At 41.9% G+C, this 16487-nt stretch overlaps 1 protein-coding gene across 3 annotated transcripts in view; it reads left to right on the top strand.

Annotated features, from left to right (window-relative positions):
* LOC126475336 (eukaryotic translation initiation factor 5B) overlaps positions 1–16487 on the top strand; it is a 425184-nt gene that overhangs the window by 30732 nt on the left and 377965 nt on the right. For all 3 annotated transcript variants that reach the window (XM_050103135.1, XM_050103136.1, XM_050103134.1), the window contains exon 3: positions 1719–1995. In XM_050103135.1, the coding sequence (XP_049959092.1) occupies positions 1719–1995 (277 nt within the window). The remainder of the gene's footprint in view (positions 1–1718; positions 1996–16487) is intronic.

Genomic DNA, 16487 nt, shown 5'->3' with positions numbered 1-16487 from the left:
AACTGATTTCATGTGTTCACATGATTTCATACTAGTTCGTAATTAGCTCTAGATTTTTATTACTAATATTGTAATTTGAGCCTGTCAATATTGCCTTTGTTATAGTCATCCAGTGATGATACTGCCCTGTAGACAACAGCATTATCAACAAACAGTATGTTACTGGTTCTGAAACTATTTAATGAACTGTGTATGAGTATTGAGAATTCTAGTTATCCTGTAATGCTTCCCTGTTACACACCCAATTTTGCCTTCACTCTTGCTGCACAAGTGCTGTGTAACATACTGTGTTCTGTTAGTCAAACATTCTTCAAGTCGTCATGTGTTTGTGAAGAGGGCACCACGTACTACCTCAGACACCAACTGTCAATGTTGTACAGTGTTGAAAATCTAGGAGGTGAAATGCACCTATTATTTGCAAGATACTGTGTGAAAAAGTTGACTGAGTAGTTTTTCCTGAATTCAATCAGATTAGTTGACAGAACCTTCTCTTTGCCCAAGGAACATTTTAAAGTTAGAGCTTAGAATGTGCTCTAAGATTCTGCAACAGACTGACCGTAAAAATATTGGTGTGGCATTCTATGCATGCATTCTTTCACCATTTTTACAAACATGAGTGATGTACAGTCTTCTCCAGTGGGACTGTTCACTGCTCCAGTGTGTCTCCACAAAAACAATGTAGAAGTGTTTCTAACTTTGCACAGTATTCAGTCCAAAATCTTGTAGGGATACAGTCGAGATGTGATGGCTTGTCATACTTATTTCGTTACCTCTCATTTGTGTGTATGTGTGTATGCATTTTTAAGTGTGGAATTTCAGTTTTTTCTTTCTGTATGTTGTCTTCAATTTGAACACCCTACTGGTGTTGGAATTTCCTAGAATTTTCAGATATTTTGCTTGGATCTGGCTGTGAAAATTGTTGTGGACATCGTGCATAGTCCCCCACCCCCCAGCAATTCTCCAAATGGTCCAATTAAATCGAGATGCATCCTAGCCCTCTTTGATTATCATCCTTGATACATGTTTACCTAACTAGAATATTAGAATACTCTGTATATGTGCGGATGGATATGTGTGTGTGCGTGAGTGTATACCTGTCCTTTTTTCCCCCCTAAGGTAAGTCTTTCCGCTCCAGGGATTGGAATGACTCCTTACCCTCTCCCTTAAAACCCACATCATTTCGCCTTTCCGTCTCCTTCCCTCTTCCCTGATGAAGCAACCGTGGGTTGCGAAAGCTTGAATTTTGTGTGTGTGTGTGTGTGTGTGTGTGTGTGTGTGTGTGTGTGTGTGTGTGTGTGTGTGTGTGTGTGTGTGTTTGTTTGTGTGTCTATCAACATATGAACGCTTTCGTTTGGTAAGTTAAATCATCTTTGTTTTTAGATATATTACAAAAAGAAGTGTCTCCCAGTACTCTTGTGTTTGGGATTGGCGAGGTCGATAGGTGAGGTCTTCTGTCATTCAGCTAGTATTGTGAAGTTTTGAAAACCATAAGACTAGCCATTATTGTAGGCAGTGTAGCTATATTCACAATAAGTAATATACTAATATTTGGTAGTGTAGACCTTATAAATAATATGGAATTACCATTGTGCGGCATATTCTTAACTAGGTTTTTTCAATATGTTAATTCTACAAAAACTTGTACCTCGCGAAGCTATTACTCTCATTATGTTCAATATTTGATAAAGTATTTAATTTTCAAATAAATTATGTTTCAGGAATAAGTATGAAAATGAACAGGATTTGGAAGATATAGATGATGAAAATGATCCAACAAAGAAGAAAAGGGTAAAGAAGGAGAAGAAAAAACACAAAGATGGTGGTGATCGTGAGACTGATAGTGATGAAGATGAATCAGGAAAGAAGAAGAAGGTAAAAAAGGAGAAAAAGAAACAGAAGGACGATGATGACGACGACCACGAGGGAGACAGTGTCGATAAAAAGCTAGAGGACCTGCATATCGATACAGAACGTGCAGGAAAAAAGCAGCCTAAGGTAAAAGTTTTCAGAACATTAAGGTCCATTTTTTCAATGACTGAAAACAAAAAAAAAAGCAGATTGTTTAAAGATGTGTGACATTGAGATTGGTTAAAAATGTGTGATGTTATACAATGGACTGAAAAGAGTTTCTTAGAAATCTGTATTGAAAAACGACTTTTTTTGCAGTGCTGTGAACTTTGCACATTAGTACTGATTCATGTACGTGTCCCTCTGTTAGTTACTCTTATGCTTTTTCTTCTTAGCTTTTTGTGAGTGGACGATAAGTGGTTGCACTGTTGAGACTTTCTTTCATCTGTCTACACTTTTTCTTCCAACGGAGCTTTGAATAAAAGATAATTCCACATCAAGTGGTCTAATTTTAGAAATGGACCCCACTGGACAATATCATATTTTGTTGTAATTTTGTGTGCAGATTTACTAAATGACCAAAGAAAGATTTACAAATTTTTATGTGTAAAATGTAATACTTTGTGTGTAGGGACCTCTTTAAATGAAAGGTGCACAAATGGTGCGGCGACATTTCAATAATTTTCAGAGTGCTGTAATTCACTGGATAACTGTGATAAAGCTGCAAAATGTGGCAAGGTAGTCAGATAGTTTGTGTTGTGCACTTTCTGTAAGTTTTATGTCTTTTTGGCTCACTATTTTTGCTCAGAGTGCCATAGAAAGGAGTCAGTAAATTTTGCCATGACAAAATTTCTCCCAAGTTGAACTACCTTGATATCTTTATGTAGGCTAGTTAGTTTAAAAGAAATCCTCTTTTTTGACCTTAATGCCTAGTAGCTTGATTATCACTTTTTGGGTTACAGTTCTTGGGACTGATGAATGAATGTACCCAAAAATAGATTTGCTACAAAAGTAATTTTTGAACCCTTTGTTTCAAAAGGGATACCTAATGCGTACTTGCTTTAATTACTGTTTGAAAGAACATCTTTTTCTCCACAAAATAGTCAGTTTCCAATAATGGTTTTTACTGTAAAGGTCAGTAATTATCCATTAAAGTTTGTCATGCAAATCAATGGTTAGGAGGTACAAGTTGTGTTTCCCCATGTATTTTATGTAGGGGGGGAGGGGGGGGGGGGAGAGAGAGAGAGAGAGAGAGAGAGAGAGAGAGAGAGAGAGAGAGAGAGAGAGAGTTCCACCAATAACCTCTCAGAGATGGTGGTATGAACATAAACAAGAAAAAAAATACGTAGTAAACATGGTTTTTGAAATGCATACTGGAAGAGCTATAAACACTACTTCATCTTTGATACTGAGGGAGATATCTCTTCTCCTGAATAAGTGCTCATAGCTCTTAAGGTATGCATTTTAGATTCCATATTTACTGGACCTCTTGTCTTGTTTTGGTTTGCACTGCTACTTCTGAAAGTGTATTGGGGTTTTGTTTCACCGTATGTATCTATCAAAACACATGGCAGGGACTTGCCTGTTACCTGAGTTACCTGGGTTTTCTGAATTTATCTTGCAGTTTTAATTTTTGTGATGAAAAATGCTTTAGTAAGGTGCTAATACAAATTTTAGGCTACACAACAGCTCAATCTCTTATCACAACCTTTACATGGCTTTCACATTCATTTGCTTTGCGTTTTATCTACCACATTTTCAACTTCTATATTAAAGATCACTCTGCCACCACAGGTATGCTGTGAAGGGTATTCAGTCTCGTACTGTAGCCATTTGTGGTATCTGAAAACAGTCATAGTGTTGCTACTGTCACTACCAGTAAGTAAAAAACTAGCCTCTTCATCACCAAAGGCCACACTCAAAAGCCAGACAAGTTCACCATAGGTTGGGAACGTGTTCCAAGTTCTCAGCTCTGATAGTTGTTACTGGGTTGCTTATAACTGTTCCCAAGCCTTGCGTAGGTTTCTTAAACAAGTTGTGAAGCATTTGGGGGATTTGGCAGTTTTTCTAAGCCTCGTGTTTCAGTATCATTATGGTTCCAAAACTGATGTATTTACATTAATGTAAAAACAGCATTAGTGTTGCAGTGATTTAAATTTTTTGTCAATGGGAGGAATGCCAGGCTAAGGACGGCAGCGAAGCTTATTCACCCTGGTACCTCGTATGTACGAGAGTTAATTGGGAATCTTTCTTGTCAATGAAACCTCAGTTTTTTGTGGAGCATTTAGAGGACAAGTTTGGGGAGGTGGAGGGCTTGTCCAAAATGTGGTCAGGGTTGGTCTTGATCAAAACAGCATGCTCTGCCCAGTCATGGGCATTACTCGCCTGTGACAAGCTGGGGGATATTTCTGTTTCCATCACACCCCATAAGAGCTTAAATGTGGTCCAGGATATCATATTTCACAGGAACCTTCTTTTGCTGTCTGACGATGAGCTGCGCGCCAATTTAGAGTGGCTAAGTGTCTGTTTTGTCCAGTGCGTGGGGTCTGAGGGATAATCAGGTTTCCACTGATGCCTTCATCTTGGCCTTCGAGGGTGATCCATTACCACAGAAGGTCAAGGTGCTGGGCTGCCGCTGTGACACAAAGCCGTATATCCCTCCCCTGATGCGGTGCTTTAAGTGCTGGAAGTTCGGCCATATGTCTTCCCGCTGTACTTCCAGCGTCACCTGTTGGGACTGTGGACGTCTTTCACATCCCAATACTCCCTGTGCCCTACCTCCCATCTGTGTCAGTTGTGGAGAGCAAAATTCACCTTGCTCGCCAGACTGCAGCATTCTCCAGAAAGAAAGAAAAATAATGGAATAGCAGACCCTGGACTGGCAGACCTGCACTGAGGCTAAGACAAAATATGAGAGGCTACATCCTGTGCATATTGGGTCAACGTATGCTACTGCTATGACAATGATTCTACCATCTTCTGTTCTGTTGCATACAGTTGGCTCTTAGAGCTGTCAGACTCCACCTGCCCCCTTGATGGTGGGAGGGGGCCACTTCCCTACCTGTTGCTCCTGTACAACCTACTTCAGGAGCAACACCTCCCCTCCCCCTCCCCCCCTCCCTTTCTTAGCCAGAGAAGCGTAAGTCTTCTTCGGCTCCTCTCTCCAGGAAGGGATCCCTTGGGTGACTCCCTTCCCAGTTTCCGACCAGTGGCAAAGCTGACACCCGCCAGTGGCTGAAGCAACCACAGGTAGCTGGTCGTAGGGCTTCACAGTCCTCCTCAGTCCCTGAGAATCAGTGAAGCCCTCCCAGCCGGACAAACATAGAGGAGCAGCGAGATAAACCTAAAAAGAAAAAGACCCCCAAGAACCAGCACTACCCACAAGCTCTGTGTCTGAGGATGAGGTGGAGATTCTGGTGTCCGCTGAAGACCTAGATCTCTCTGGGCACTGAGACACAATGAATGTCTATCACACAAGTACTCATCTGGTGGCAGCAGGTGACCCTGAGGTATAGACTGCCTCATAGTGTTTCATGCCTTCTGAGTCTCACGATCACATAATCCTGCAGTGGAACTGCGGCAGTTTTTTCCACTACCTGGCTGAGCTAAGGCAACTGTTAAGCTTTACACCTGCTTTCTGCGTTGTCCTCCAGGAAACCTGGTTCCCGGCATTGCCGACCCCTGCCCTCTGCAGCTATAAGGGATATTACAGGAACCATTGCAACTATAATAGAGTATCAGGCGGAGTTTGCGTCTATGTCCTGAACTCAGTATGTAGTGAACATGGGCCACTTCAAATCCCTCTTGGAGCTGTGGCTGTCAGGATAAGGACGGTGCAGGAAATAACTGTCTACATTGTATATCTTCCTCCAGATGGTGCAGTACCCCTGAATGTATTGGCTACACTGATTGATCAACTCCCTAAACCTTTCCTACTTTTGGGAAATTTTAACAAGCATAACCCCTTGTGGGGTGGCGCCATGCTTACTGGCCAAGGTAGGGAGTACGAAAATTTACTGTCACAACTTGACGTCTGCCTCTTAAATACAGGTGCCCCCACACTTTTCAGTGTGGCACATGGCACATATTCGGCCATTGATCTCACGGTTTGCAGTTCTGGCCTTCCCCCATCCATCCACTGGAGAGCACATGACAACCTGTGTGGTAGTGCCCACTTCCCCATCTTCCTGTCATTCCCCCGGTGTCATGCCCACAGACGCGTACCCAGATGGGCTTTAAACAAGGCAGACTGGGAAGCTTTCACCTCTGCTGTCAACACTGAATTTCCCCCACATGATGCCATCGATGTTGTCGTCGAGCTGGTCACTACAGCGGTGGTTTCTGTGGCGGAAAACGCGATCCCTCATTCTTTAGGGTGCCCCGGCGAAAGACAGTCCCTTTGTGGGTACCGGAAGTCGCTGAGGCAATTAAACAGCGTCGGCGAGCTCTACAGCGACATAAGCGGCACACTTCCCTAGAGCACCTAGAGAGCCTTTAAGCAGCTCCGTGCCTGCATTCGCCAGCTTATAAAACGACGGAAACAGGAGTGTTGGGAGAGGTATTTGTTGATCATTGGGTCCCATACGTCACCTTCCCAAGCCTGAATGAAGATCAGATGTCTTTTTGGTTATCGGACTCCAACAGGTGTCCCTGGCATTAACATCAATGGCATGTTATGTACTGACGCAAACGCGATTGCCGAGCACATTGCTGAGCACTATGCTTGAGCCTCTGCATCGGAGAACTACTCCCAGCCTTTCGCACCCTTAAACGGCGGATGGAAAGGAAACTCCTCCCATTCACTACACGCCACAGTGAACGCAATAATGTCCCATTTACAGAGTGGGAGCTCCTCAGTGCCCTTGCACATTGCCCCGAGACAGCTCCTAGGCTAGATAGAATCCACAGTCAGATGATTAAACATCTCCCATATGACTACAAGCGACACCTCCTCACCATCTTCAACCAGATCTGGTGCGATGGCATCTTTCCATTGTAGTGGCGGAGAGCACCATAATTCCAGTGCTCAAACCCAGTCAAAACCCACTTGATGTGGATAGCTACTGGCCCATCAGCCTCACCAGCTTTCTTTGTAAGTTGTTGGAACGAATGGTGTGTCAGAGGTTGTGTTGGATCCTGGAGTCATGTGGCAAACTGGCTCCATGTCAGGGTGGCTTCCGGCAGGGTCACTCTACAACTTATATATAATCTTGTGTCCCTCAAGTCTACCATCCGAACAGCCTTTTCCAGATGCCAAAATCTGATTTCAGTCTTTTTTTTTTTTTTTTTTTTTTTTTTTTTGACTTATGTAAAGGATGCAGCACAACCTGGTGACATCATATCCTTGCCACATTGTATGAGTGGGGGTCTCTGGGGCTCACACCCGGTTTTTATCCAAAACTTCCTTTTGCTCCGTACTTTCCATGTCCAAGGTGGTGCCTCCCATAGTTCTCCCCATATTCAGAAGACTGGCGTTCTGCAGGTCTCCGTATTGAGTGTCTTTCTATTTTTTAGCAGCTATTAATGGTTTAGCAGCAGCTGTAGGGCCGTCCATCTCACCTTCTCTGTATGCGGATGACTTCTGCATTTCGTACTGCTCCTCCAGTACTTGTGGTGCTGAGTGACACCTACAGGGAGCCATCCATAAGGCAAAGGCATGGGCTCTAGCCCACGGCTTCCAGTTTTCAGCTGCGAAGTCGTGTGTCGTGCATTTCTGTCAGTGTCACACCGTTCATCCAGAAACAGAACTTTACCTCAATGACAATCCACTCACAGTAGTGGAGACATATCGATTCTTAGGACTGATCTTAGACATCAGATTAATTTGGCTACCTCACCTTCGTCAACTTAAACGGAAGTGCTGGAAGCACCTTAATGCCCTCTGCTGCCTGAGCAACACCAACTGGGGTGCAGATCGCTCTACGCTGCTGCAGCTCTACAGAGCCTTTGTTCAATCCTGCCTTGACTATGAGAGTCTGGTTTATGGTTTGGCGGTGCCCTCATCATTGCATTTACTTGACCCAGTGCACTACTGTGGGGTTCGCCTAGCGACGAGAGCTTTTAGAACGAGTCCGGTGACCAGTGTCCTGGTGGAGGCCGGATTCTCTCCATTGAAGGTTAGGCGTCCGCAACTGCTCGCCAGTTATCTTGCACATGTTCGTAGTTCTCCTGCACATCTGAATTACCATCTCCTTTCCCCAACCACGGCAGTTCATCTCCCTCGTCGGTGGCCTAGGTCAGGGCTTACGATTGTGGTTCACATCTGGTCCCTTCTGTCTGAACTGGAGTCCTTCCCATTACCACTTCTCCTCGAGGTCCATTCACGTACACCCTCCATGGTGTACACCTAGGCCGCATATTCTTCTGGGCCTTTCGCATGGCCTTAAGGACTCCGTTAACCCTGCGGCTCTCCGCTATCACTTCTTCTTGGTTCTTGACATGTACTGGGATCATGAATGGTTTACACCGATGACTCGATGGCTGATGGTCACAAAGGCTTTGCGTATATTCATGGAGGACATATTGAACAGCACTCTTTGCCAGATGGCTGCAGTGTTTCCACTTTAGAGCTGACGGCTATATCTCGTGCTCTTGAGCACATCCCCGCATGCCCTGATGAGTCATTTCTTCTGAGTACTGAATCCCTGAGCAGCCTACAAGCTATTGACCAGTGCTACCCTTCCCATCCCTTGGTAGTGTCCATTCAGGAGTCCATGTGTGCCCTGGAATGGTCCCATCATTCAGTGGTGTTTGTGTGAACCCCTGGACACGTTGGAATCCCAGACAACAAACTTGCCGACAGACTGGCCAAACAGACTACGCGGAAACCGCTTCTGGAGATGGGCATCTTCGAAACTGACTTGTGTTCTGCCTTATGCCGCAGGGTTTTTCGGCTTTGGGAGGTGGAATGGCATAACAGTACGCACAAAACAACCTGCGTGCCATTAAGGAGACTACGAATGTGTGGAAGTCTTCCATGTGGTCGTCTCGCAGGGAATCAGTTGTCCTCTGTTGTCTCTGTGTTGCTGTGGCTCACAAATGACGGTCGTCCACTTCTTGCTGGACTGCCCACTTTTAGCCATTCTGCGGCAGACTTTTAACTTTCCCAGCACCCTACCTTTGGTGTTGGGCGATAATGTCTCAACAGCAACTTAAGTTCTACATTTTATTTGTGAGGGTGGGTATTTTCATTTGATCTAAGTTTTAGCGCATGTCCTTTGTCCCTCTGTGTCCTCCACCAAAGTCCTTTTAAGGTGGAGGTTTTAATGTTTTGCAGAGTGGCTGGCTTCTCCTTTTTATTCTCATGGTCAGCCAGCCATGGTAATCTGATCTCTTGTTTTGATCTCTTCTGCATGTTTCTTGTGTGTCTCTGTGGTTTTCTTGTCCAGTTTTGTCCATTTTAGTGTTTGTTGCCCTTCTGTTATTCTTGTGGTTTTCTCCTATCTTCCAGCTGTGTTTTGTATGTCTCGATTATTTTACTCCCACTCTTGTGGAATTATTTTAATCGGAACGAGGGACCAATGACCTAGCAGTTTGCTCCCTCCCCGCCCCTCTTTAAACCAACACTCTTTTCACTTCAAGTTTTGTCTACTTTAACCTATCTCTCTGACACACAAAATTCTATTGAGATTTTTTACTGGACCAACACCTTGATGCCAATGTGGGAAAATGAATTTTCTCACCATGAGTAAAAGTTTGCATTTTTTTTCTTTCCAGTCTGACAACAGCTGAGTAAACAACCGTTTCATGCACTCTTTTGTACCTTTTTCTGCTGGTTGCTGCCACTCATCAGGTTGGAAGGCACTAGCAGATGACACTTACTTGGTCACTTATTAAATGTTGTACCTAATTAACATTGTGTTTTGTATAGCCTTTTGAATCACATTTACTGATTTCTCTAAAGAGAAGCACCCCCAATGGAACTCAAAATGCTTTTAAACTTATTATGTGCTTCCATCTGTGCATCTTCATCAGACAAAAGCTGAAGCTGTGACATCAGCCAATTTCTTATGGATTTCCATGTGACTGCTTGACACTCGAGTTCATGAGACCCAGAAAATATTAGATACAGGCTCCCAGGTAGATGCTATTTTTCTTGACTTCCGGAAGGCGTTCGATACAGTTCCGCACTGTCGCCTGATAAACAAAGTAAGAGCCTACGGAATATCAGACCAGCTGTGTGGCTGGATTGAAGAGTTTTTAGCAAACAGAACACAGCATGTTGTTATCAATGGAGAGACATCTACAGACGTTAAAGTAACCTCTGGCGTGCCACAGGGGAGTGTTATGGGACCATTGCTTTTCACAATATATATAAATGACCTAGTAGATAGTGTCGGAAGTTCCATGCGGCTTTTCGCGGATGATGCTGTAGTATACAGAGAAGTTGCTGCATTAGAAAATTGTAGCGAAATACAGGAAGATCTGCAGCGGATAGGCACTTGGTGCAGGGAGTGGCAACTGACCCTTAACATAGACAGATGTAATGTATTGCGAATACATAGAAAGAAGGATCCTTTATTGTATGATTATATGATAGCGGAACAAACACTGGTAGCAGTTACTTCTGTAAAATATCTGGGAGTATGCGTACGGAACGATTTGAAGTGGAATGATCATATAAAATTAATTGTTGGTAAGGCGGGTACCAGGTTGAGATTCATTGGGAGAGTGCTTAGAAAATGTAGTCCATCAACAAAGGAGGTGGCTTACAAAACACTTGTTCGACCTATACTTGAGTATTGCTCATCAGTGTGGGATCCGTACCAGGTCGGGTTGACGGAGGAGATAGAGAAGATCCAAAGAAGAGCGGCGCGTTTCGTCACTGGGTTATTTGGTAACCGTGATAGCGTTACGGAGATGTTTAATAAACTCAAGTGGCAGACTCTGCAAGAGAGGCGCTCTGCATCGCGGTGTAGCTTGCTCGCCAGGTTTCGAGAGGGTGCGTTTCTGGATGAGGTATCGAATATATTGCTTCCCCCTACTTATACTTACCGAGGAGATCACGAATGTAAAATTAGAGAGATTAGAGCGCGCACGGAGGCTTTCAGACAGTCGTTCTTCCCGCGAACCATACGCGACTGGAACAGGAAAGGGAGGTAATGACAGTGGCACGTAAAGTGCCCTCCGCCACACACCGTTGGGTGGCTTGGGGAGTATCAATGTAGATGTAGATGTAGATGTATGCGCGCCATTTTTCATATCATGAGCAGGCGCGCGGCGCATTTTGTATGCGTGTATAGAATAGCTTTCTTGATGTTACCAAGGTAAGTCATGTATGATCAAAATCACAGTTTAATCTTAGTTTATTTAAACAACGAGAAAATAAGCATATATTATTCGAGCTAAACCACTGTTTTATTAAACAATAATGAAATAAATTTTCACTATAACACTCTATTGCTAAGGACAGGTGTTACAGAGACAGTAACGACCCACTCAAAGCATTAAGCAGTGCAGTTGCATCATATCCCAGCCAGCTGCTTATTCGATTACCAGGTATCTCCTAGAAAACTGCCTCAGTGTGGGAATAAGTTGCTAGTTTGTAATCTCTGTAATTTTTTTGCACGGATCGTAAATTTTTTTCTCGCCTAGCTCGCTTTATATTTTATATTACTGCTGCTCACTTGGACGTATGACAACACAATTTATCACTGTGTTACATGAAGCAAATAATGAAGGAATAGGTATGGGTTTGCAGTTGTGAAACAAAAATGGAACTGTGCAAAATCATTTTATTTTTATTTGGTGCACTTTATACACCTGCTCGAGGGCTAAACACAACTTTTACTCAGTTGTTCAGCTGATTTGCCAAATTTGCATTTATGCAGCTCAGATTTTTCCAGTTGTGATATTCTTCAACGAAAAAGGATTGCAACAGTATATTTGCGGACATTCAGATTTTGTCTGCAAAGTAGCTTTATGATAATAACAAATTGTACATTCATAAACTAGAATGACTCAACAACAGTTCCTTTTGTTCAGGAGAAAATTCTCCAGCATTTAGCAGCCTAAAGTTAATTACTTTTTTGTGTAATATAGTTCTAAAAAGTTGAAAAACAGAATAAGCCAAATGTTTCATAAATATTCTGTTTTTATGTGACCTGTGGGACATCACACAGTGGAAAATAGAATAACCAAAAATAAATACAGTTATACAACTGAGAAAACAATTAATGCTTCTCATATTGTTGGAATAGCTTGTAGTTAATTATTATTGCATCACCTTCCTCCTGAGAAACAGAGGTGGCCAGAAAATGAGTCTACCAACATACAAACATTTCTGTAATTTTTTGGTGAACTTATAGCTGTGTTCACCGTCCTGTATTCTGAAAATTTCTTGTTTCTGGGAGATTTTGATAGCAAAACAATAAAATATAGAACTTCAGTGTCAATTTGATGTTAAGGAGGATTAAGTTTGTTAAAAATTAATTTATCATCTGTGTCACACTTTTTCTAGAATGACGCAGTAGTCGTTTGTAGAAGGAAGTGTACTGGATTGTTTTAAACCTTAAAGAAATAAAGCATTCTAAAAGTTAGATATTTCAAAGAGAAAGAGGTACTCTTTCAAATAGAAGGGATCAGACACGGGTTCAAAAATTAATTACTTTTACCAGCAAATCTGTTTTCAGGCAACTTCACGCTCGTTGATCTCAACGGTTGTCAAACCAAAAGTGATGAAACTTACAGGTTTTATAAACAAACTGCTAAGGTTACAAAAGGGGAATTTTTTAAACCGACTACATAAAGGGATCAAGCTGTTTCAACTTGGGAGAAAATGTGTCATGACAAGAATGTATTGACAGCTTTGTGTAGCACTTGGAGTAAAAATGGTGAGCTAAATGACACACAATTTACAGAATGTGCACAGTGCAAACTGTTTAGCTGTCTTGCCAGATTTTGCAACCTTACCACTAGTATCCACTGAAATACAACAAAATTTTTGAAATTGACATTTGGGCACCCTTCATTTGGGAGATTTAGAGGATCAGAGGTGTGAATATACCACTAAAGTTTGGAGGGAGCCATCTCAGTGTGTTCAGGATGGACTCGACCACCACCTGGGGCATCCTGGGTTCTTTTGATGGCTTGGGAGATGGGTGTGGTTTTGTGGACAGCTGTAGAGAAGCAAACAGTGAACATAAATTGTTCTTTATTAACCTATTAAACTTGGAATGCCATATGAGTGCACCTTCATCTCTGGTGCGATTCAGTGTCATCTTGTAACATTCCCAATTGCAGTGGCAGGTGAGCTAGATGCTCCATACAGTGTACTTGCACTGCCCTGGTGGCAGTGCGCTGAGCTAGTGTTGCTGGCACACCAGAAGCCAAATTGCCAATGGTAACTGAGCACCTGTGGTGCCCCCACTGGGGCATAGGGTAAGACAGTGATGTCTTCCCACTTTGCAGTAGGTGGCAGCGCCTCAGTGGCAGAAGACAGTATTATCAGGCCTTTATCAAATACTACAACTGAAACAAAAATTGACACATTGAAAAACAATGAAACAAGGTTACAAATGATACAAAGATACCAGAATGTATGCATCTCATGACTGAAATTCAAAGATCTTAACTGCTACTCAAATATTCTACTGTCCCAGTGGAATCAGCTTTACAGTCTGCTGTTATCGGAATGAAGTGTACCTTTTTCTTTGTCTCTCAACCATCATGCTTGTGACACCACAATGTCACAAGTTGGAGATGCGAACCGATCACTACTGGAGGGTGGGAGCCGTCTTGGTGTGTCAGACTAGGCTCGACTCCCATGTGGGGCATCTTGGATTCTTTTGATAGCTTGGGAGAAGGGTGTGATGTGGACAGCACTCTTGTGCTGATTGTAACCTCCTTGCTTGGACCAAGGTTTAAATGCAGCTGTATAGCTCTGGCCATTGTGGAAGAAGCCATGTTTCTTGGCAGCATTGAAACATCTGGAATGGGGGGTCTCTTCATGTGGAAGTGGGCGCATGGCGGAGGGTTGTAGGGTCGGCAGGTAGCTACCCTCGGCTGCTGGCAGTGATGCGGCATGGTTACAGCTCTGGACTGTAGGGGAATTTTATGCCATAACAGGGATCCCCTACACGCAAACTATTAAAATTCAGCAGCTTAAAGTTTGTAAACCTTTCTTGGGTCATACTCACACTAAATTAAATATATGGTTGAATGGGGCCCGTCTCTAAAAGAAGACCAACCTGTTTTGATGAGCTAGTTCTGAAATCTGTGTATCAAAGAAAAGCAAAACGGAAGTAAGCCATTAACAACAGCAACAACAACAACAATAATAATAGCAGTAGCAGTAATAGAAATGAAAATAAATACTCACATTGATGCTTCTGATTTTGTTACTAATTTGAGTGTATGTTAATCGTGGTGAAATCTTTATTGTACATAATTTTTTTAAATCTTGCTTTGTTTTGACCCTACCCCTGTAGGATTAACTAATTCCTAGTGGAACTCTGTCCTTCATATAGTTTTCAATAGTTTTAAGTTGCACATAGATTCCTGTGCATCAGTATGTTTCCCTTGCTACTTTGTGCCGCACACTTAAAACGCATTTCACATTGTAACAGCGTCGGTAGACTAATGTTACTTGATCTTTTTGTCCCACATGTGAAGAATGCCATAACTTTGTAAACCATAACTTCTACATGGTGTCAGTACTGCTCTGAGAACGTGGGTTTCACTTAGTTTCTTGTGTCATCAGTCACACATTCCAGTGTTTAATCAGGCTACGTATCCCAAGGAACTACTGGCAGTTCCACGTGAATATTTAAATACCATCCACACACAGCCTATCAAGACATGGTGCAGAATCCAGTGCTGCTGAGTTTTTCCCAGTATTCGTGCAAACCTCCCCACTTCCCTTTTTTTGTTTTTCAGCCCTGCTTCCTCAGAAACAATTTCTAGTGCCTGATCAGTGGTTTCCTAAATCTGATCTAGCTTTTCATTTGTTATCGGACTTTTGCAAAAAAAAGAGAGGGGGGGGGGGGGGGGGGGAAGAGAGTGAGAGTGTTTGTGATTTATTCTTATCTCTTTTCTAGGGTCACAACTGACTTTGAATGGTCATAATAGTGATTGTTACTTTGTAATTACTTTTGTTCAATGTTTATCTTTAATTTTATTTTTGGTTCACTCTCTTTGTATATTTGAATACTGACCGGTATTGTAGGTTATTAACTGTGATCAATCATAACAAAATTTATGATTTTTTTTTTTTATATTGTCAAAGAATGTGTGTAAATCGAGGCTGCGAAAAACAATGTTACATCTGTGTGTTGTTGACTTCCATGGTCAGCCATATTCGGTACCTGTTTTATCTAAATGCATACTTCATCAAAATTAGTTACTAGTTGCCATTTAATGGGTCATTACTTTTTCTGCATTACAACATTTACTACCATGCAAGAGATGCACAATTATGAAGAACCTATAGTTAAAATATCATTCTCTGTCACTAATTGTAATGACATGTGAGTAATACTAGTGTTATTTCAGGTATTACTCTGTGTACACCCTCAATCAGACAATAATGGTTCATTTTTTCTGTGGTAATTTTTTTTTGTCTGATACAGATAGTGAGAAGATGGTATATTACCAAAAGTGGGAGTAATAACAAAAGAAAGATAAATACAGCTCTGTCACACATTTTCTGAAGTACCATTATGTGATTTCTGCCTTAAAAGTGTATGTAATTAGTACTAATTCAGTACCTACCAGTTCATCCACCATATTGTTGTCGAAACATAATCACTTTCCATTATTGTTATCCCACTTCATGATACTTGTACAGAGATTGTGATGGAGTGTGACGGAGGTGTCTGTAAAGTATCTGAGATGAGGACATGTAAAATCTCCCACGGTCATTTAAGTGTTGTCCATTTCAGAATAAAAAGCCCCCAATCTCACCATGGAATGAGTTTCTGTATTAAGGAGTTGATAATTTTAACCTATTCTCAGAAAAGTCTTGTAAATTTATTCGAAAGGCTAACTGTATCCTTCACTGCCTGAAATCAGTACTTGTTCCATTCCTATTAAATACTAAAGAGGACAATTTTGTGATTTATCTGTTGGCAAGCACATACTTTCTCAGTAAATCTTGATTGCAAATCAGTACATAGTTTTCAATTACAACAAATTGAAGGTTCAGCCAAGGCTCCTTTCATTGTGAATGTCTTAATCAAGTAATTAGAAGGAGTTTTCATGGATGCCAGGAGTGGTGATCCTGTTAAGTTCATAGACAGCACCTTTGTTGTATGGGCTTATAGTAGACATGAACTACTTAGTTTTTCTTCTTGGAACATCAAAATTCTTTCTCCATTGTGAAATTCAAATTATCTTCTTCTCAAAACAACTGAGGCATGTAAAATGTCAATGGCATGGTGATCCTAGCGAGTCTCTATATGTAACTACTTTGTTTCGGCATCTCTTCAAAGATGATTTTGGTGAAAGTGTGTGGGGCTTGGCACAGAGAAGGTAGTAAATCCATATCACATGACAAAACTTGGCCAAAAGAATCTTCATCTTTTTCATTGTTATTACACTCACAACAGTGCTTTAGAAATAATTTATTTATTTGATCAAGTGGACAGGATGTAAAGAGGAATATACCTTTCCAACCAGTATGTAAACACATCTTATTGTCA

The sequence above is a fragment of the Schistocerca serialis genome, chromosome 4 (assembly GCF_023864345.2).
Source record: "Schistocerca serialis cubense isolate TAMUIC-IGC-003099 chromosome 4, iqSchSeri2.2, whole genome shotgun sequence".
Classification (NCBI taxonomy): Eukaryota; Metazoa; Arthropoda; class Insecta; order Orthoptera; family Acrididae; genus Schistocerca; species Schistocerca serialis.
The sequence above is the reverse complement of the archived record's forward strand: the minus strand, read 5'-3'. Positions and strand labels throughout refer to the sequence as shown.